The 22540-nt window shown below is 34.8% G+C and overlaps 3 protein-coding genes and 1 non-coding gene across 4 annotated transcripts; 2 read left to right on the forward strand and 2 right to left on the reverse strand.

The window, feature by feature from the left end:
* Positions 1–499: 499 nt before the first annotated feature.
* LOC7474583 (non-specific lipid-transfer protein 13) lies at positions 500–1196 on the forward strand. The gene is made up of 2 exons (XM_002300623.3): positions 500–878; positions 968–1196. Exons 1-2 carry the CDS (start codon positions 520–522, stop codon positions 981–983), a joined length of 375 nt encoding a protein of 124 aa, XP_002300659.1. The 5' UTR covers positions 500–519; the 3' UTR covers positions 984–1196.
* Positions 1197–1769: 573 nt separating this feature from the next.
* LOC112326720 (U5 spliceosomal RNA) lies at positions 1770–1886 on the reverse strand. Its single transcript, XR_002980650.1, has one exon. It is a non-coding gene; the product is annotated as a U5 spliceosomal RNA (small nuclear RNA).
* Positions 1887–7978: 6092 nt separating this feature from the next.
* Positions 7979–8806, forward strand: LOC18096077 (uncharacterized). Its single transcript, XM_006386086.1, has one exon. It carries the CDS (start codon positions 7979–7981, stop codon positions 8804–8806), a length of 828 nt encoding a protein of 275 aa, XP_006386148.1.
* Positions 8807–14474: 5668 nt separating this feature from the next.
* Positions 14475–16250, reverse strand: LOC7496877 (cytokinin riboside 5'-monophosphate phosphoribohydrolase LOG5). Its single transcript, XM_024594958.2, has 7 exons — positions 16042–16250; positions 15869–15966; positions 15722–15752; positions 15539–15638; positions 15358–15428; positions 14955–15098; positions 14475–14845 (listed from the first exon to the last, which is right to left on the reverse strand). The coding sequence occupies exons 1-7, from the start codon at positions 16162–16164 to the stop codon at positions 14747–14749; spliced, it is 666 nt and encodes a 221-aa protein (XP_024450726.1). The 5' UTR covers positions 16165–16250; the 3' UTR covers positions 14475–14746.
* Positions 16251–22540: the final 6290 nt, after the last annotated feature.

A 22540-nucleotide genomic window follows, 5' to 3' on the forward strand; every position in this document is an offset into this window, starting at 1 on the left:
CTTCTAATAATGGAAAGTTGTACATATTCATCTCATTTAAAAGATTTTATAAAAGTACTAGACGAATTATTATAGAAATAAACGATTAAGACAATATTGAAGAAAATAATTTGGATGTTTTTTATATATTCTCTCAATAACTTGCGATTGAGTTGCTTGATCACCTCCTTCATTGCTTGACTCGATCGATCCATATTCTTGAATGTATCATAGAATTTAAATACCTTGATTTTTATTTCCTTAACATAAATTTTCAAAATATTTTTCAAGAATTTTAAAAAGATCAAAATATGGAAATCTTACCCAATTTAATTTATCAAGATTAGAATTTATGAAAAGTTTGTTTTATGGAGTGATGAAACATTAATTGTCAGAAAATCATGGAGAATAATGGCAGTCAAACCAACAAAATCTTCCAAAAATAGATATGATGCTTATATTATATATGTAACCCTATCTCACAACCATCAATAACTCAATTCTAACTCTTGAAAAAAAAAAAAAAAAAAAAACACAGCAATGGCTGCCTTTGTTAGGAGTCTAGTGCTTGCCCTCATGGTTTCTAGATTCATCACTATAATGGCATCCGACGACGACCCTTATGACGCAATATGCTCGCCGATATGGGGTTACTTCCCTGACTGTGCTGAGTATTTGGGAGGTTTAAGCCATCACCTGCCGAAAAAATGCTGTCACAGCATCAGAAAGCTCAATGAAATTGCTAAGAAAACCAAAAAGGGACCAAAGGTGGTCTGCTTTTGCATTGAAGCCTTCATGGTTCCTCAAGATTTTCACTTAAAACCTTCACGAATCAAAAAGCTACCAAAGAAGTGCCACACAGATATTCTTTTCCCGATTTCTGAAACAATGAACTGCTCGTACGTAAAGCTTTCCCAATATTCCTTTCTCTCTTTCAGATTCTTTAAACTATGTAACTTACTTACTGTTCTTGATCTTTTATTTTCAGGTTTGACGAGCGTTGAGAGGTTGAATTCTTGAAGGACTTGCTGCCTTGATTGATAGACTAGTATGTAGAATATCAACAATAAATGGTTTTATGGGCAAGATGTTTTTTTAATTTCTGTAATATTTTATAATCGGTAGTATATCTCCATTTTCTTTTAATATTTTTGGTCATTTGTGTTCTGGGATTTTTTATTTCAATTTCCCTTCACAAATTTCAGCTTGTCTTCAAAGATGAATTCATCAGAGTTTAGATTTTTTGGTGGCATGTAGCTAAATCAATGCCGCGATGAATTCTCATCGGCAGATGGTTGGATATTATTATTCATCAAGATCACACGCACGGCCAGCATGTATATGACCCTATATAACACACATCATCCTGACATGAAGATCTGCGCAATCTGCACAATAAGATTCAAATCAAATTAATATTGTGATGGTCAACTACTGTCTGAGAGCCATGGTGGCAAAGTGCTCGTGCAAGTCTTTAAATATTCTTTCAGTATTTCTTTTATGGGATTTCTCTTCTCAAGATCCGACCGGGACACAACATTGGCAGAACTGCCAACTCACCGCAAGATAAACAATTACAAGCTCTAGAGGAGGATGGAATTCCTCTTGTTTCATTCTTCTGCTACACACACACACACACACACAGAGACTGATGTTAGCCAGGACAACCATGCATCATCTAATTAAGAGTTGAAATACTACTTCAGCAACTACAATTATCAAAAACGTTAGTTATTAACTAAATGAAATTGTGACTTTAAGACAAACTTAGACTACTATTGGGCAGGCGCTCTCTCTCAAGGAAAGAGAACCCTTCAAAAAACGGCGTATGCCGCTATCTGTGGATGGCACACGGTATTCTTTAGTAAAAGGCGAAGAATAGCTCGGTTTGTGCTCACCACACGGCTGCATGCTTTGAGCTTTACTCATAATTTTATTAGGCAAACGCCCATACTCCAATCTGTTCATCGAAGAAACCATGAATGTACAGTAATTATCATGGGAAAGAACTAGTGAGGAAGAAATGCAAGACCAGTGGAAAGAACTAGTGAGAAAGAAATGCTCAGCAGCCATTCCAAGTCAAATAGACGTCACTGACCTAGGCCATGGACCTTCTTGATCGCCCATTGACCCCGTCCAGGTAAGTATGTTCTGCAGTTTCTCTATGCTTCTTATGTATAGCCTCAGCCCTTTTTCTCTTTTAGTTTTAGCCGACGTGGGATATGGTTATTTTCACACACGCCAAGTTTCCCTGTATACGGTCCTGTCATCTTCTGGGAAACATTCGTGCAGGGCAACTAATCCACTTTCTTATCTTGTTATTCAATCGTATTGGAATTTTGATCGGATGGTTACATAAATGCACTGGTAGACCATGGAAATTATAACAATCACGCCAGAAAGAGAACACTTCTCCACATTTTTTCAATGGATTGGTTGTGTCACAATTACTGGATTCTGAAGGTTCAGAATGCATAGATACCTGTATTTCTCATCGTATTTCAAAACATGATTGATCCTTCAATGTTTGCACCTGCAGGCTATTCTGTATATTTCTGTTACTTTACATGCTACTTCTATGCAGCACTACTGATTAGATGCTATTGTCTGCTTTGCTACCGGTTACATCTGCAATTTTTGGTTCCTACTCCAAGCTCTAGGTGTTTTTTGCAGATTACTTTTTGCTTCTGATTCAGGCTGTTTCATTTCTCTTAACAGGCTGATATTCAAAGTCAGCGTCTACTTGCTCTTGCAAAGTGTGTTCAATTGCCTTCCAGCTGCGTACTTCTCCTCTCAGTTGTTGCCTTTCGGATATTTTCCTGCTGCCAGCTCCATCGGTTTTAGCTTCTTTCTATGGTCTTGTTGCAGCACGTCATATATTCTCCATCGAGCTGTTTTTTCATAACGCATTCATCTTCTCCTTTAGCAGAAGAAAAGGCCTCCACTGATGCGATGCACGCAGGATGAAATTCAAAGTAGTTAAACGAACTCCTCTAGCATCCATTATATGTGCAACAAAAGTATCAATTCCAAGTCCATCGTTCCAGACCCGAATTTGCTGTCATGTGTTGCATTTTCCCGACAGGCCCGGCTTTCTGCCTGTAAAATACTCTTGATATTAAAGCATACACCCCTATGTTGCAGACAGAAAAATTATCATCACAGCAGGATACATTTGAATATTCTGAAATTTACAGATCATATCTTAGTGAAGTGCTATTAAAGAGGCAAAGATAAAGAAACCATTGCCACGAACACTATTTTTTAATGATAATGAAATGAATATAGATCAGTTATTCAGGTCTCTGACAAAATTGTTTCCTTGCTTCATTGCCATGACACCCTGCATAAGCATATCAATCAAATAAAATATATATGCACACAAGTGGACTGCACCCATATTTTCCCAACACATATATTTATTATTCTTGAGTTTCAATATGAAAATGGATTTCGAGGCTCGGAAGTATCAAATAGCTCTCATTGATATACAGGGTGAGGAGCAACTGGAATCTTGACAGCCTATTGCTTGCATCTAAATTTGACTTGGTGGTGCGTGTACGACGATATAGATCAATCAAACATGGAATGCATTTGTTAATGAATGCACACAAGTGATCATCCTAGCTGGTTTGTGTCTGATTAAGCAGGATCCACTTATTTGCTATACGAGTTCATATTTAATCTAGTTTGTACAGATTAATTATTGAAGTTGATACCCCATTGTAGAGCAGCATGTCGACGAAGCAGGAAGCAACTTTGTCAGAGACTTGTTTTATGTAATCAATTAGCTCCAAGAACTTCATTGTGAGATTAAGATCAGAACATTTCACGTGATGAGATTCCAGCCAAATTATGCATATGGTGTGATGATCATATTCTGTCGACTATTGTTTGTAAATTTATAATCAGTTGAGCTTATTTTATTGGCATTATGCTTCTTCAACTACAACCACGATGAGAGAAAGTCGGTATGGTCAGAAAACTTGCCACATGACAGCAAATGCAAGTCTGGATTCATTGCATTCCCTATTCTATATATAAGAGGCCCAGAGGAGGTTTCTTGAACAACAACTCCGAAGATCAATTGTATCAACATCAACATCAGCATCTAAGTTTTTTCTGCTAAAGAATAAGATGGCTACTTCTCATGTTCGCTCTATCAGCTTACCCTCCAGATCTCATCCTCTAAATGTTAGTGTTGAAAATCAATTGGAAAGGTTGAGATCATCACAAACAACTTCCACTTCAGTTTACCACAAATTGAGTGGCCTCAAAGTCTTGTATGAGTGTGTCGATGATTTTCTTCAGTTGCCACTAACCCAACAGACCGTCTCCAACGAACAACACAAAGAAAGGGCAGAAGAGCTGTTGAATGGATCACTGCTCTTGTTGGATGTATGCGGCACAACCAGAGATGTTTTTTCGTCAATGAAGGAATGCTTGCAGCTACTTGAATCATCCCTCAGAAGAAGAAAAGGTGGGGAATCTGGTTTGGCAACTGAAGTTGAAGCTTATATGGTTTCTAGGAAACAAATTAATAAAACAATCCGCAAATGCTTCAGAAACTTGAAGAGCGTGGAAAAGAAAAACACTTCAGCAATCGATACACTCGGCATGCTAAGAGACGTTAAAGAAATAAGCCTTGAAATTTTCCAATCTCTCTTGTCCTTGGTTTCTCAGCCAAAGGCAAGATCAAGCTCCCATGGCTGGTCTGTCGTTTCAAAATTATTTCAATCCAAACGTGTATCAAGCGAAGACGAAGCCAATGAATTGGAAAAGATAGATGCTGAATTGCTTGCCCTGAAGTCAAGCAAAGACATCAATCCTGTACAAGTGCAAAATGTATTGAAAGGACTCGAGGCATTAGAGTCCAGCACTCAGGAAGCAGAGGAGGAGTTGGAGGGCGTTTACAGAAAGTTGGTGAAAGCCAGAGTCTCCATTCTCAACACTCTCAACCACTAGTTGATGCACTTCTCAAGATGGACAGCTTTGCTTTCACCATCCTTCAGTACAATTTTGTAAAGCAATTTTGCCAGAGTTGTAAATATACAGCATGTACAAGTCTATCAAAATCAATATGAATACAGCAATACAATAACAATGATCTTAATCACATGCTCCATCTCTATTTCAATATCTTGCTTTGAGAATTTATACGTTTGTCCTTCAGAATTTATCTGAAAACTGTTTCAGTTCTTATCTCATCTCGCAGTGGTCATTACTTCCTGAATACAAACACATCTCTTTTACTTACAAAGCACATAAATAAAGTTGGATGGAAAAGAAAAGAGAAGGCAGAGGTTTTATAGCTATTCCCATTCCCTTAAATCAGGAAAAATGTCCTTTTGTTTTTCTTCCAAAGCATGATCATTGTCAACAGAAACAGATCCGGAAATGTTACGAAAGAAGGTTGAGCAGGCTTAATGACCCGAGTCGGATAACACCATCAGCTAGCATGCTGATTTAATAGTTTTTTAGTCTTTCATTTGTTGACTGAAGGCAAGAGCTATTGGATGGTCTATGGTTCCCAAATTATTGAAATCCAGGCGTGTTCCATGTGACGGGCAAGCTGATGCCAACGAAATGGAGAAGATGGATGATGGATTGATTGGTCTAAGTGGAAAGAATTTCAGCCATTTACAGGTGCAAAATAAAGATTCTGCCCTTTTCTTTTTAAATGATGAGAGGACCAACAGGATTTCCAACAATTTATAGAAAAGCCATACCAGCCCTGAAAAATCCATGAAACTGAGACAGACAGAAGAGGTGCACATCCCTGTCATGCAAAAACAGTTTTCTATCTCTTTATCTATTGTTTAAAAATAATAATAGTGAAGTGTTCACGTGTCAGAGATAGCTAGAGTATGAACGAGAGGGAAGGCTTTATTTGAGATAAACCAATCCAATTACACTGAGTATTATAGATACAGCTAGCGAATTTGTATGAGAGAAATTGTACAAATGGACAGCTGATAGAAGAAAACATTGCCCACTACGAGGAAGTTACTTGTGTACTAGTGATTGAGAATGTTCAGCAGAGAAACTCTGGTTTTCACTAGTAGTCTGTAGACACATTCCAACTCCTCTTCTGCTTCTTGAATACTCCAATGTAATGCCTCCAAACTTTTCGATACATTTTGGACTTGTGCAGGAGTAATGTCTTGGCATCAACTACACGTTTGGACTTCTTTAGTTTTGAAACAATAGACCAGCTGCCACTCCCCTTTGATTTTGTTGTCAAAGAAATAGAAGATAAGAGGGATGCGAAAACAGCAACACTCATTTCTTCAGCTTCTTTTGTCAGAGCTACCAAGGTGGTGTCTTTGTCCAAGGTTGCTGATATGCCCTTCTTCTCCATTCCCTTCAAGTTTCTATATGACTTCGAGATCTGTAGCTTCAGTTATTTTCTAGAGATCATTTATGCTTCAACGTGACTTGCCAAACCAGATTCTCCTCTTTTTTCTCAGAATAGATGATTCAAGCTCCTTTAACCATTGTTTCATCTGTGAAAAAATATACTTTGTTTCTCCACAAGCATCTAACAACCTTAGAGATCAATCCAATACCTCATCTGCCAACTCTTGAAACTGTTCATTTGAGAGAGCTTGATGAGTGAGTGGCAATCGAAGCAAATCATCGACACACTGGGACAAACTTTTGAGGCCACTCAATTTTGGGCAGGTTGATGAGGGTGTTTCTTGTGATGATCTCAATCTTTCCAACTGCAACTTCACACTCTGAGCTAGGGATGGGATTCTGAAGGCAAGCTGATGGAGCGAGCATGATAAGTAGCTTTAGAGGTTCCAATAAAGACATTCATCTTCCACTTTAATTAGCAGAAGAAAGCCTCCACCGATGGGATATAAGTTCGAACTTCAGAGTTGTTCCAGCCAACCCCACTTGCTCCCGTTGCACCCGTTATATACAGAACTCAGAGTAGAGATTCAAAGTCCACTCCTTCCAGGCTTGCTTTGCTGTCATGTGTTGCATTTTACAACAGCAGCCAGCTCTCTATCCTCATCGCTATAGTTCAAGTTATGTACTGCCAATAAGGTAATCCTAATAAATTATCCTCTCTATCCTCATTGCTGTCAATGATATGCAAAAAAAATCATTTATTCAAATCTCTGACAAAACTGTTTCCTGCTTCATTGCCATGACACCCTTGACGAGGATATCAATCAAATAAAATATATATGCACACAAGTGGATTGCACCCATGTCTACACACACATATTTATTCTGCTCGAGCTTCCATACATGAGGCTCGGAAATAGCTCCTGTTGATATACTTCTGAGGAGCAACTGGAATCTTGACAGCCTATTATTTGCATCTGAATAATTGACACAGTGGTGCTAGTGATATAGCTCAATAAACCATGAAATGTATTTGTTATGATGCACTTATGTGATAACTACAAGATGGTTGGCAAGTGGTCAAGCAAGATCCACCTATTTGCTCTACGTGTTCTTCTTTAATCAAGTTTGCACAGGTTAATTATTCAAGCTGAAACCCTGTTGTAGAGCAGCATGTCAAGGAAGCAGGAAACAACTTTGTCAGACTTGTATTATGTTATCAATAATTTGATTACCATAGCATTTTAATATCATCGTTATGAACAGCTCCCAAAACATTATTGCGAGATTGAGATCTGAGCATTTCACATGATGAGATTCCAGCTAAATTATTCATATGGTGTGATGACCATATTTCTGTGTGGGTTACAAGGAGGCATGATAATATTGTTTGAAAAATTATAATCAGTTGAGATTATATTATTAGCATTATGCTTCCTGAACTACAACAATGATGAGAGAAAGTTGGTATTGTCAGGAAACTTGCCACATGACAGCGAAAGCAAGTCGGGATGCATGCATTCCTATTGTTATTTCCTATTCTATATATAAAAGGCCCAGAAGAGGTTTCTTGAACAACAACTCCCAGGATCAATTGTATCAGCATTAGCGACTAGCTTTCTTCTGATAAAGGATTAAGATGGCTACTAGTCATGTTCGCTCGATCAGCTTGCCCTCCAGATCTCATCCTCTGAATGGAAGTGTTGAAGATCAATTGGAGAGGTTGAGATCATCACAAACAACTTCCACTTCTGCTTACCACAAATTGAGTGGCCTCAAAGTTTTGTACGAGTGTGTTGATGATTTTCTTCAACTGCCTCTATCCCAACAAACCCTCTCCAATGAACAACACAAAGAAGGGGCAGAAGAGGTGTTGAATGGATCTTTTCTCTTGTTGGATGTGTGCAGCACCACCAGAGATGCTTTTTCATCAATGAAGGAATGCTTGCAGCAACTTGAATCATCCCTCAGAAGAAGAAAAGGTGGAGAATCTGGCTTGGCAACTGAAGTTGAAGCCTATATGGTTTCTAGGAAACAAATTAATAAAACAATCCGCAAATGCTTTAGAAATTTGAAGAGCGTGGAAAAGAAAAACCCTTCAGCAGTAGATGCTGTCGGCATGCTAAGAGACGTTAAAGAAATAAGCCTTGAAATTTTCCAATCTCTCTTGTCCTTGGCTTCTCAGCCAAAGGCAAGATCAAGCTCCCATGGCTGGTCTGTCGTTTCAAAATTATTTCAATCCAAGAGTGTATCATGCGAAGGCGAAGCCACAGAATTGGAAAAGATAGATGCTGAATTGCTTGTCCTGAAGTCAAGCAAAGACATCAATCCTGTACAAGTGCAAAATGTATTGAAAGGACTCGAGGCATTAGAGTCCAGCTTTCAGGAAGCAGAGGAGGAGTTGGAGGGAGTTTACAGGAAGCTAGTGAAAACCAGAGTCTCAATTCTCAACACTCTCAGCCACTAGTCGATGCTCTTCTCAAGATGAGACAGTTTTGCCTTCACAATCCTTCAAAACAATTTTGCCATAAGTGTAAATATACAAAAAATAGACAGGTGTATATTAAAATCAATATGAATATACCACAGCGTTCAATATCCAAATTGCTTGTCACACCCTCTTCTCTAATATTCCAGTCTTCATAATTTTATAGTTGATGCTCCAGAATCCAATCCAGTATACCATACCAGTAACTTGAGTTTTTAATTGTTTGGATAATGAATGTTTTTGACTGTTCGGACAATGAATGATCATACGATCATATTAATTTTCTATTCTTCATAGCTCATGGTGTAAAGGGTTAGTAACAAAGATATGAATTATTGCAAAATAGTTTTTTTAGTGGAATTTAAGGATTTTCTGATAATTAAATCAATAACTTTTTAGTTAGAAATGGTAACAAATGAGTATTAAATTCTTAGAATAATAATATTTATTCATAGTTCATGCATGACAAATGCTAAGAATATATCGTAAAAGAGTGAAAATTGTAAACTTCTCACCTGAATTGTTTAAATAGTATTTATATCCTTTGTCCTTTAAACTTTATAACTCTTATTCAAGGGGTTATAAGTATTTTTTTCTTTATATTCAAGTGGGAAGTGGGAAGAGAGACCATGTAATTATTTCTTTATATATAATTAATGTTGATGAGAGTATTACACAAGACGGTCCTATATCATTTTGTATATGATATTAATATCGATAACATTAACATTTATACTCAATTTTAATATTTATTGATATATGGATAACTTTTAGAGAATTTTTTTTCTATGAGTAGGATGTTTGAAGATAATGATTCTAGATTTTTTTTTTTTAATGGGTCTTGGGATCTGAAATAATCCAGGCCCAAATAGATGAGCAATTGATTTTGTTAATTAGCCGAACAACGAAGCTTTTTGGTGAAATAGCACCAAGCAGACTGTACCCTTTTGGTTCGAGGAGTCATGGTCGGTGTAACTATTGAGCCTTTGTCATCGAGCCTACATGGATCAACATAGGCCAAGCCAGGGTCACAAGACATTATCGTACACCATACAATTCTAGTAAAAAGGGTGAGGGGACCATGGTCCACCCTATGGTCAGTACTCCTAGCATTAAAATTGGTCCTTTGGGCATGTTATAGGAACCATTATTAAGTCACGCGTTTAATAAAGCTATTAACAGTAAGGAGCACCAACCAACTGAAAATCCAAGGATGGTGTAGGGACATGCTATGACCAACTTGTCAAATATGTGTGGTCCATTTTTCAAGCAAAAATACCACAAAAAAGTCATTGACTTATCAGGTTTTAAATTAAAATGAATATAAATTGACTGATTTGATCAAAATCATGTTTGATTTTTAAAAAGTAAAACAATGCATTTTTTAATTTTTTAAATCTTAAAAACGACTTCCATAACCTATGTAGGGTTTAATAAATATGGTGAATTATGTTACCAATGGACTCGGAGAGAGAACTCTACAGTCTACACCTATGAAGGAGAGTAGTGTTGGGTAGGGTGAAGGATTAGTTGTCTCATGGTATATTTCTTTCATTGACCCAACAGGCCCATTTGGAAGGTGAAAATGATGGAGAGGGACCATTACAGAAACGGAACAGAACCATCTAATCAAATACTTTTCCAACCTCCACTTGAAGAGATTACTATTAAATACTTTTCATTGTAATTTATTTTTAATATTAATATATTAAAACAATATAAAAAAATTATTTAAAAAAAAAAAACGAGTTCCAGTCGCGGAAACAAATATTGCCTATAATCAAGAAATGTACTCTCATTTTATTCAAGTGATTTCTCACGTCAAGAAGCTCGATGTGTGTAAGCATATGAAGGTCTTGGCATCATAAAATTATTATGATTCTGTGATAAAATGAGTCTCGTTTTTATTAAAGAAAAAATTATCAAAGCTGCTGTTGCTTCATATATGAGCTAGTTTTCCTAAATTAAATTTGATCAGAGGACAATATTTGTCCACGAAAGACTAAAGAATTATCTGTCAACACTTTATTGATCTGTTCTTGAAAAGAAAAGGGCTTATAACAGAGATTGATCTTCAATATATATTCCTTCTTCTGGGCCATATAATTGAACAATCTTGGTTCCTCCACGTATCAGAGATATAAAGTGTGTCTTGTATTCTCGAAGTAACTTAGACTTATTAGGCTACAAGGACACCGATTTCTAGCTGGCATCCTTAGCAAGTGCACTACTAGCTAGCTGATTCATGGTGTAGACTGGTGATGGACGGACGTGTGAGCCTAGTTATTGTAAGGTTGTGGACCGCCCGCCGGACTGTCTTCTCGATCACCTTTATTGAAAGAGATATTTAGATGGATGGATACAGGAGTCGGTGAAAATATACTTGTTGGACTTGATTCCATATGGAAAAGGATTTGGATTCCTAGATTATTACAACAATTTGCATGTTATTAGGTTAATTCTAGTTAATTATTTTCATTAAAATATTTTTACTTATTAGATTACCGAGTTTTAACAAAGTAATTAAAAACCCCAGTAATTTTACTGAGTTAATGTTTTATTCAATTCCACTAAAAAATCAATCTAAATCAGATTTTAATTCTCGAATTTATCGAGTCAACGGTTGGGACACGGCTCAAACAAAATTGATGATCGCCTCATGTTCTTGCTTTGATCTCTACGACACAAGTAATGTTTTTGTATGGTAACATCAACATGGTTTTGCTTCGCAGATGAAGTCATGCATGAGCAAATAATTGCTAAAATATCACGTGGAAAATCGGAGTCACTGGAGGATAAAGAAGCTATCGTGGAAGCTTGCATGATCAATAGACTATGGATAGGGCACCGATCTGGATAACAATGGAAGTGGAACCCATCTCAAGAAATGTTTCTTCCCAGCAAAAGAGGTAATTGACATTTCTTGAAACCAATGACTAAATCAAAGGCTTCAAAACAGGCAATCAACTATCCATTCTGCTGAGAAATGAGATTCACCGAGCAATTAGCTATAATCTATGATCACCAGGCATCAAGCAATTACTCAATCAGAACTTGAAAGCTGTACATGCTATAATTAATCGCTAGCTACTATTGGTATCCTTGTATTCCTTACTCCCTCTGTACAAGCACTAGCTAGTCGTTCATCATAGGTTGATGCGTCCACCATCCATCCGCCCTCATGAACAATATTCATATGTAAAGCAAGCTTTAATCAGCACAAATTGCGCATGCCGCACTATCATCATTGCAATAATAGTGGCCAGATCCGACCTATTATGTGATTTGAAGAGGACTCGGGATAAATTTTTTTAATAAAAGATTTAAAAACAATATTATTTTAATTTTGTTAATAGTGAAAAAATTAATTCAAATCAAATTAAGATAAATAGACTAGATTTAAAAGACCAGGTCAATTTTTTGATTGGTTTAATGTTGATCTTGATTCAAGTTTTAGGCCATAAAATTCTCCCAATCAACCCATCAAGATAAATTGGATTTAACAATTATGATTACTACAATAATATCGAGGCATTTTTCCTTTTTAATTACAGAAAGGTAATAAAAGAATTTTTGTTAAACTAATTTATAAGACTCATGTTTTGACCCGTCAAACCCAAGCTCAATATTAGTCCAAACACAACTCAACTAACCTAGGTATTTAAAAAAAAAATTGTCAGAGAATTATTTCTCTCTTTTCCATGTAACTCTCTTGTAAAATACTGAAAAAATTGATTCCAAACTTAAGTCTTTGTTCAAAGAAGGTTTAAAAAACAAGAAAGTATCCCCTCTTTTGTTATTTTCGATTAGAAAATTGATTATGGAAGGATTATAGAAGTGTTTAGGGCTTTTATGTTGATTTGATGATAGAATGATTTAAGAGAGTTAATTGAAGTATTAGGATGTTAGTTAGCATACAACGAATTGATTAGGTGACTGGAATTATAGGTTTTTGAAGAATAAATTGTTTAATTATAGGATCTGCAGATTTGAAGACTGGCGGATCGGGATTCTAGAAACCCCGAGCAACCGGTCGACCGATTAGTCTAAACCGGCCAACCGGTTGGTTTGATGTTGCCAGTCGACAATCGGTCTAAATCACCCGACCGGTTGACTTGTAATAGTGTTCGACCACTTGGTCATTTTGGTCGACCAATTGACCCAATAGTAAGGTTAATTGTGTCTGTTAGGTTCGATCAATATGAGATATGTTCGAGATCGATTGAGTGAATCTGTTTGGTATTATAATTATGTTTTGGTCTCCAAGTTTAGAGTTTTAATCTTTTATGTTATTTTGCTTTAGGTTATTTTTTAGTATTTATTTGTATCCATTATAAGTTCTGTTGGTGTTCCTCCTAACGATCCTCCGTAGTTTTTGATTCTATATTATTTTTTTTACTTTCATTTTCTAGGTGAATAAGATAGTCTTTAATATGCATGTTTTATAAATATTATATGCATGTTGATTATATAATGAGTATAATTAATAAATTCTTGAATATCTATATATGTTGCTTTATTTCTTAAGTACTCATTCATACTTGATTTTACACTCGTATTCTGTTGAATTAAATTCTACACATTCATTTGCTTTTATAATTATGTGAATATTTATTATGTTTTGATATTAGATTTATCAATAACTTTATACTAACAGAACATAATTAGTCTATGTGCACATAGTATTATGTATACCTAGCTGGTAAGAAAGGCACTAGCATGTGGCGACTAATCCTACCATAGTGATCAAAGCTGCAAACCTCCTATGTTATAAGAACTTTAGGGTTTTGTCTGTTATCTGAGCTAATAACTTTGTCTGATCTCTGACATGTATTCCATTTTCATATGATATTATGCTTAATATACGCGTGTGTATTTGTTTTAGTCCTTATACTTATAAATAACTAAAATGTATATTAAATGTTATATCCTTACTAAGTTGGTTGAACTCACCCCTCCATATTAATATTATTTTAGGTTCCTATTTTTCGTTAGTAGGTTGACCTTTGATTGAGAGTTCTTGCTACTTTGTTTGTTGGTATACCTTACTTGCTTCCATGAGGCTTTTTTTATTTTTTGTGATTCGATATTTTAGACACTCCATTATTATGTTGTTTTCATTAAAGTTTAGATTTTTATTTCAAAGATTGGATTTATTTAATGTAATAAGTATTTTGAATTATAAATTATTTTATTAATTTCGAGGAATATTTAAAAAATTACAAAATGCTACATAATTTCAAGGATTTTTTTTATTTTTTTTTAGTTTAACGTGGGTGTCCGGGCCAGCTTGCGAGCACCTCAACTAATCCCACGGGCCTTGAAGTTAACGACCATGTAAGCCTTCAGTGACCATCATATGAGCAACCACAGGGTTCGAACCTGAGACCACAGAGGAAGCAAACCTCTTGATCTCAAGTTCTTACATCTGGACCACCACCTAGATAGTTAACACAGGTGAGACGTTACCACTTCTAATGTTGCTGGTCGCATACTTAAGATTCGGGTCGTGATAGTTACCGAACATAAAATGCGTTTTACCTAAGTCATGGAAGAAGGAACCTTAACTAGGCATATGTTTTGAATGTGTCGAGGGAGACAGGCAGACATAAAGTACAGGTAGAGCATAGCAGCGCAGGCATGCAAGAGAGAATAAAAGGTTTTTTTTTTTTCTTTGCAATTTTCTGAAAGAATATAACATTTGCTGAAAGAATACAACATTTGCCATTTTCTTTCAATACATGATAAAGCTAACAACCACTTACCAAATTTCCTTTTCCTTTTTTTTTTTCCTCCATGGAGATTATCCTCTTCCTTTTCTAGACCAATAAATACAAATTGAAGAGGAGAAAACCCTAGATAATTTTAATAAAATCCTAAAAGAAAAAAAGAGAAACCGTATCAAATGGTTTCTGGTAATTAACGAGCAATTTCAGTTTGCAAAGATGCATTAAGCTCCATCTGTTCTGCCTCCCACTTAGCCTTGGCTACAACCCCATCATGCACAGGCACATATTCCTGCCAAAATGAGAAAAAACAAGAATTAAAAAGAAAGGAAAAAAAATACTAATTCAAACAAAAAAATGTAATGAAGTACGGCCAGAACAATGTGATTACAAGAACCTACCTCAAGTTTCTGAACAAGCTCTTTAGCATTTGGGGCAGAGACAATAATACTGCGCTGAGAGGGCATGATGAACCCATCATCCACTGCCTTGTCTATGAAAGTCAGCAGATAATTGTAGTAGCCATCCACATTAAGCAAACCCACCTGTTATATCAAGAACTATGGTAAGAATTGACCTTAGAGTATACCAAACTTTGTGCCCATTTTGGAACGCGGGTGCGGTTGCATCTGCATTCCTAAATGAAAAAAAGCATTATTTTGATGCTTTTTATTTAAGAACACGGATGCAACCGCAGTAGTGCTCGCGTTTCCTTAAGCTTTTTATTTCAGTAGTGAACGCGGGTGTCATCACAGCCACGCTCACGTTCCCAAACGAAACTTAATAAACACAAAGTAGCTTTACGGGCTTGTCGTGGATGCCAAGTTGGGCCCATGTGATGACTTCCAATAACTCCTCCAAGGTTCCATACCCACCTAGTTTAATCAATAAAATATCAAAGCTTACCATCAGACAATACATCATTTGAGAGAAGGAGGAGGAGGAGGAGGAGGAGGAGGAGGAAAGAAGGAGAAGAGGCCAGTACCTGGTAAGGCAATAAAACAGTCAGAATGACGGGCCATCTCAGCTTTTCTTTGATGCATGTCTGCTACTGGCCTGACCTCCCCTACTGTTTCTCCTGTCAGCTGCGCATAACAAAACAAAGTTGAGATGGCCCAGCAAAATAAAATAAATAATTATATGGAAGAATTCTAATTTGCGTACATACCTCTTTGCTCATCAGAGTTTTAGGAATGACTCTGTAAGAGAGAAAGCAACAAAAGAAATAGCACTAAAAATTAGCTCTTGAACAAGAAAATGAAATTATGTGGCCCAGAAAGCTTGCTCCATAGCTATAATTCATTTACACGCATACCCTATGACATGTCCTCCACCTCGATGAACCTCCTGAGAAACTAATCCCATTAGTCCAACACTGCCTCCACCATAAACAAGATCCAGACTCCTTGAGACCTTCACATAGAATCAAAATTGAAAAGAAATTCAACATTTTTGGATTTAGAAGCTAAGGTTTTTTAGTGGCTATACCAATTCTTGGCCAAGTTCAAGAGCAGCATCACGGTAGCAATCTCTTTTGCCAGTACTGCTACCACAAAACACACAAACCCTTTTAAATTTCGATGATTTAACCGCTACTTTACCATCCTCCATCTCTCAGCTCTCTTGTATTTATTCTTTACGAGAGATTTTTCCCCAAAAAAAAGAGGACACAACTATGCCAAGTGAGAGAGATGGATCAGCTCCATATATAGAAGTATCCAAGGAGAAAAGAGAGCAGGATAATTTTGGGCAACCTTGGAATCCTGTTATGCCACGTGTACATAACGAAAAAAATATTTGCCAAAAACGCCTACACCATACACTGGTCCCGTTAGATTCTTTAGCCCACTAATTTCAGCCCACGTGCACTCTATTGCCAGCTCAGCAATCACGTAGTCCATAGCATTGACAAGACCTAGAGAAATTATTCAAAATTACAACACTATACATCCCAATGTTACTAAAACCCGGCTAGGCTTGTTAACTTGAGATATAACCCCGATCATATTATAAAAATTAAACTCGAGTGATTTGGTGGGTAAACTCATAATTTAATAAAAAATTAATTTGATTTTTTAAGAAAATAAATTTCAAAATAATAGAGTGTTGTCGTTACATCTTGATTGCTAGTGATAGCAGCTTTCCTTGCTGGTTTCCTGCAGGGATAGCAGCTTCCGTAAAACTATAATCGTGATTAAATTCTCTATATGGTACACCAGACTAAAGCCTCTTAAACACCAACGAGTGTTCACTATAATCTTGTTGCTTCCGCCATTGCCACTACCTTCTCTGACAGTGCCTCAATAGCCACCAATGCTTCCCAACAAATCACTGCACATTTCGCGCCAAGAAACTTCCCTTCATGGCATGCTCAATTTGAGTCGCCGCTTCTTGGCTATAACTTAGTTTCTCCGGCATAAATTCCCCTCATCGCAACTTTCAAAACACCGCATCAAGCCTGAACAAAACTAACAAAACTTCCATGCTAGTAGATCCAGGACTCATGTCATGCAACTCAAAGAGGAACTCACCATTATGCAACATGGAAGTCGCAGCATCATAGAGTACCTACACTCTGTTAAAACAATTGTTGATTATCAGTTTGCACTCATTGATGCACCTTATCTCAAGATGACATCACAATATATGTCCTCCATGGCTTGGGATCTGAATTTCACGACATTGTTGCTCCCATTCAAGAGTTACATGATTTGTTCCTTAGTCTTGAAGCCTATCTTCTGAGGCTGCACTCCTATGCACAATCCTTAGTGCTTACTGCCATTAATACTCACGCAACTTCAAGAACCAGCCCTCCTCCAATTATCAACCACCCAAATCAGACTTGAAAACCAAGCCTCATCAAATCAAACCATACAGGTACCATTCGAAATGTCAATATCGTGATCAACAGGGACACGTTGCATCTCCTGTACCATTTGAAACATAGCATCATTTACCATCCCGTCCTTAATTCATAATTCATAATGAATTTGACTTTTTACTCGATTAATCTAATTCACTACAATATAGAAGTTTTACTCCTTTTATATAACATAATCACAACCATTCAAAATTTATTTTCCACACAAGATTATGTATTTTCTCTCTCATAATTTTCTTAAACAAAAACAATTTTAATACATGTTAATTTGTTTTCTCTTGGCCGACCTGTCTTTAAAAATACCATGCTTTTCTTCATAATTTAACACTTATCACAAGTTAATCTAACATTCTAACCCAATTGGTAATTCAATTCACCCTTCATTTGCATTTTTTTTAATTTCAAATTTTAATTAAACCCTAACACAAAAGTATGAAGTTATTATTTAGAAATATGGTTATGCTATATTTTTTAAAATTTTAAAATTATATTTTCTAAAAAAATTAAATTAATATTTTTTATTGTTTTAGTATGATGATATTAAAAATAAATAAAAAATATTTTTTAATAAAACAATATTTTAAAAAACGATTTGCCTTGCGTAATATCCTTAGTAACTAGTGATGGCTTCAGAACTTTCAACATCAAATTACACTCACAGACGCAATAGCAACCCATCACACACATGAGAGATTTTACTGGGTCCCCTCCTTGTTTGACTAATATTAATCTCATAATTAATAAATTGGATCTGGTCTGCTAGTTGGATTTGATAAGACATTTTAAGGATTAGTATGTTTTGTTTTTACAGTTTTTTTTTTAACCGTATTTTCTTTTCTAAAATAATTAAAAAAAATAGGGTAATAACCTAATATTTTAAGTTTAGAAAAGCAATTAGCTCGTGTGTGTGTGTGTTGGGAAGTTGTTGGTGAAGAAATTTTAGGTTTCATGGATGTATGGACCACGAGTTAGATATTTTTTCCTGGGATACTTTACTTTAATGAATTAAAGATATTTTATTTTTTAACAAGTTAGATATATATATTTTTTTAAAAAAAAAAAAACAAGCCACATGAGCTATAAAAAAATATCGTGAAATCTTTCAAGGAAGTTCTAGATTTTTTCTATTCTCTAATACATATTTATTCTCAATTACTCTTTAAAATATGATTTTTTTTCTAAAATGATATTTACTTAATCTTTATAGGTATCAAATATTAGCCACTAGTCATCTTAACTAAGAGGAATTGATCAAATTGTTAAAAAAAATTAATCAATTATCTAAAATATAAATTTTACCTTCAAGTTGATTGGAATTTTTAAGACAGTACTGCTAATACCAATTTAAAATCTTATTTGAGCTGAATTTTATTTTAAATTAGTTGAAAAGTTGATCTTGTAAATCCTTAACCTAGTATAGTTCGCTTTATTTAAAAAAAAATTATTTAAAATAACTAAATTTATTTAAAAAAAAATAACATTGTTTTGGAATTGACCAAAAAATTTGTGACCGAGACTCAAAAAAACTTATTTCATCTTTTGCTACTATTAATTAATTTTAATTATAAAAAAAATAAAAATGATAAAATTTAAATTTATAATTGTTTGGTTTTCAACTTTATAATATCATGTCAAAAAAATAATTTTAATTTAAATGTTTAAGTTGTTAGGTGAAACTTTAAGATATGAATTATATTATTCTTTAATATATAGTAATTTTACGAAAAATCTGATAATTTTGATAGAATTAAATTAAAATATGTTCAAAAAACTTTCAAGCTTTTGTCTCTCACAGTTCAGAGAACCACTCGATCAATTCTAAAGCTCGCGTGCCATGCCAAGAACAGTTTGAAACCAAGAAATCAAGCCACATCGTTCTCATAGAGAAATCTACTGGTTAATGTAAATTCCACTGGTTATTATCCAAACTCTTAAACAACTCATTTATTAAAAAGCCAAATGAAAGTCGCAAAACAATTATTATATAGACCTATTTTAATTATTACTATTTTTTTTTCTTTTTTACAGGTAAAGTTATCCTTTTGTCAGCTTTTTGTAAATTAAAATTAAGTCATTTTCAGATTATTTCAAATAAATTCATCCCATTTCTATATTTATAAAACTCTCTTAGAACCTTCTTAAATCATTCCATAACCTCCAAAAACACAAAAAACCACTTTAAAATCCAAAATCAAAAATCTTCTTGAGCTTAGATATGTTTTTTTAAACACTTTCAAGGTAAAAAAAAAACATCTAATTTAAACTCTCTTTATCATATGAAACCATTTGAAATACAAATATACTATTTTCATGGTTGAAATCGTCGCAACGATACTTTTCTCTCTCTATGCCAGAATTCGACGATCCCCTCTTTCTCCTCCCACCCATAAAGGATTGAAAAAATATGAAAATAAAGTTTGGTAATGAAATTAATTTTTCTAGAATTAGAGGGACCGGTCATTGAATAGCTAAAAAAGATGGGAGACTCAAATGTACTTTTCAAACAAATTGAAAAATTACCACCTATTTTACCTGTGTTTTTCACTCTAATTCTCTGACTTTCAATTCAATTCTTTTTTTGGAAAAAAAAAACATGTAATTGAAGAAAAATTTAAAAATCAAATTGAAAATTTTAAAAATCACTACCTCAATCCACATTAACTTATAAGAGAATGAAAAGTAATTAAGAGTAAAGTGAAAACTCCACATGTTTTAGCTTTATACTTAATTAGAATAATGACCAAAATACTAATATTTTTCTTTCATCAAACTTCATATGAAAGGAATCTTTCACCTCTAACCCTCTATGGAGTTTATTGGATGGATAAGATTTAAAAAATCAACTCTGCAATGGAATTTATTACGAACATAATTCACAAAAACAGCATCAAAGGTTATAGAGATTTTCTGATGGATCAAAGAAAATCATAGAAAAGAAATATTTAAATTATATATTATTATTCTATTGAAAAAAAAACAGAGAAAGAAAAATTGAATATACCCTTTTAAGAGATAGATTATTCTTAATTAGGGTGGTCTGTTTGTTTTACATAAAATATTTTCTCATAAAATAATAAAATAGTTTTCAATATTTAACTTAAAATTTATTTTTATGTAAGATATTTTTTCAATGATAGTGGTAGAGAAGGAGGTGGTGGTGAGATAACGGTGATGACAGAGATGATGTGGTGAGGTGATTGTGGTGATAGTGCAAGAAGAGGTGGCGATGGTTGAAATAATTGAATAATATTGTAAGTTAATTACTATTTGTAAAATATTTTACAGAACTTTATAACCGAAAAATAGTTTCCAGCAAATAAATTAAATTTAAAAGTTGACTATAAAATATTTTATGGGAAACAAATATAGAAAAATATTTTTCAGAAAATATTTTATGAAAACAAATACAAGAAAATTTAAAAAATATTTTCTTGTAAAATATCTTACATGAGACAAACAGACCCTTAGGTTCATACACTTTGATATGATAATTTGAAGATTATTCTCAATTAGATACATACACTTTGATGTGATAATTTGAAGATTACTCTTCCATGAATCTTCATACGAAGAGAGCCTTCACCTTTGACATGCAAATGAAAAATAGCAAAACACCTTCCCCACAAAGGAAATTTTTTATTGAGTGGATAATATCAAACAACAACCCATTTCATTGTGGACATTATTGCATATGACAAGGATAGAATGTATAAAATTTTCTGGTGACTCAATTGACATATATGCAGTTCTAACTTCAAGAGATGGTGTTTAGCCTGGATCATGATTTGAACTTGGCAATTTAAGAAAGCAAGCATGGCCTATCATTAATTATATCATAGCTTGTCATGATCTCGTGCTCCACCATGAAACCCGATGACTCGAGGAAGCTGGCGAAAATGCGTGGTCTCAGGTGCTCATTGATCATTTTCACCACATTTTGATATCATTCTCCTTGGCATAAGGAAAATGGAATGATGATAGGTTCGTTGATCCTAGCAAGTGTGTGGGTTTTCCGTGTACAACTTCTCTAGGTTTACTTCAAGAGAAAATGACCTTTGTTTGAGCTCTTTTGAACCATCGCAACCAAGCTAAACAAAAGTGAATCGCAAGAGGAGAAAGCGGCAAGGATCGAAGGTGTGGTTGGTGTCTCTATGATTGTTTTTGTGCGGTGGTGGCCGCTTGTATGGTGGTGGTTCAAAAGATGACAAATCAAAGACAAAGGGATGCATAAAGTGAAGGTGGGTTGACTACTGATGGGGCATAGAGGCAAAAGGTCCAAGGGCGGTAGGCGCCTCGAAGTTCTTTGAAGTTTTTAATTATGTAGATATTAGCGTGGACTTAGACTTTGAGAGAAAGAGGATTTTCCACCTAAAACTTTACAATGACATCATGCATGTTTCTTATATGTAGGCAGACATTCCCATCCCACCTTCCCATTTGATTCCCAAAATTCCAAAGCGCAGCAGTAAAGTGAAAACTTCCATGGATGTTCTTACATGGTAGGGTTCTACATCAGTGGGTATATACCATCCATCGATTGAAAGACAGTTCAGTAGTTTTTCTTCTAGATAAAAAAAAACCATGTATTATTCCGGCAAGTCAACTCGGGATATGCACCGGTTCCTGGACCGGTTCGAATTTAAAAAAATAAAAGAAAAGGTGACTTGTTAACACGCAACCCCATCAATCCGGAGTAAAATACAAAACCTGAAGAAAAGAAGTTCTTCTTCTTCTCCATCCTTTCACTTCCCATTGCTACCATATATTCTTAGAGAAATATGGATATGTGTGGCTGCAAGAATGATCTGAATCTTGAGAGCTAGGCCGAAGTAGATAGGTTGGACCAATTAACTATCAATAAAATACCAATTTAATCTCAGCATTTTGATTTTCTTTTCATCGATTAGGTTTTAGTAAAACTTCAATATTTTAAAACCATTTGCATATAAAATAAAATAAAAACTTAAATATACTTTTTTTTATATTCTGATTCTTGTGTATGTATCAATTATAGACAATAAGTGGTTCAATGGATCTACACTTTTTGGAGATTTGAATATGAAATTCTCAAATAAAAATCCCACATCCTAATTAAATATTAGATGA

This window comes from Populus trichocarpa, chromosome 2, assembly GCF_000002775.5.
Source record: "Populus trichocarpa isolate Nisqually-1 chromosome 2, P.trichocarpa_v4.1, whole genome shotgun sequence".
Taxonomy (NCBI): Eukaryota; Viridiplantae; Streptophyta; class Magnoliopsida; order Malpighiales; family Salicaceae; genus Populus; species Populus trichocarpa.

Excerpts from the sequence above, each read along its gene's own strand:
- LOC7474583 (XM_002300623.3), top strand. The coding sequence starts at position 520 with ATGGCTGCCTTTGTTAGGAGTCTAGTGCTTGCCCTCATGGTTTCTAGA.
- LOC18096077 (XM_006386086.1), top strand. The coding sequence starts at position 7,979 with ATGGCTACTAGTCATGTTCGCTCGATCAGCTTGCCCTCCAGATCTCAT.
- LOC7496877 (XM_024594958.2), bottom strand. The coding sequence starts at position 16,164 with ATGGAGGATGGTAAAGTAGCGGTTAAATCATCGAAATTTAAAAGGGTT. Across the intron at positions 15,967-16,041 it reads TTGAACTTGGCCAAGAATTG|GTCTCAAGGAGTCTGGATCT; the intron begins GTATAGCCACTA and ends TTCTATGTGAAG. Across the intron at positions 15,429-15,538 it reads CTGTTTTATTGCCTTACCAG|GTGGGTATGGAACCTTGGAG; the intron begins GTACTGGCCTCT and ends TGATTAAACTAG.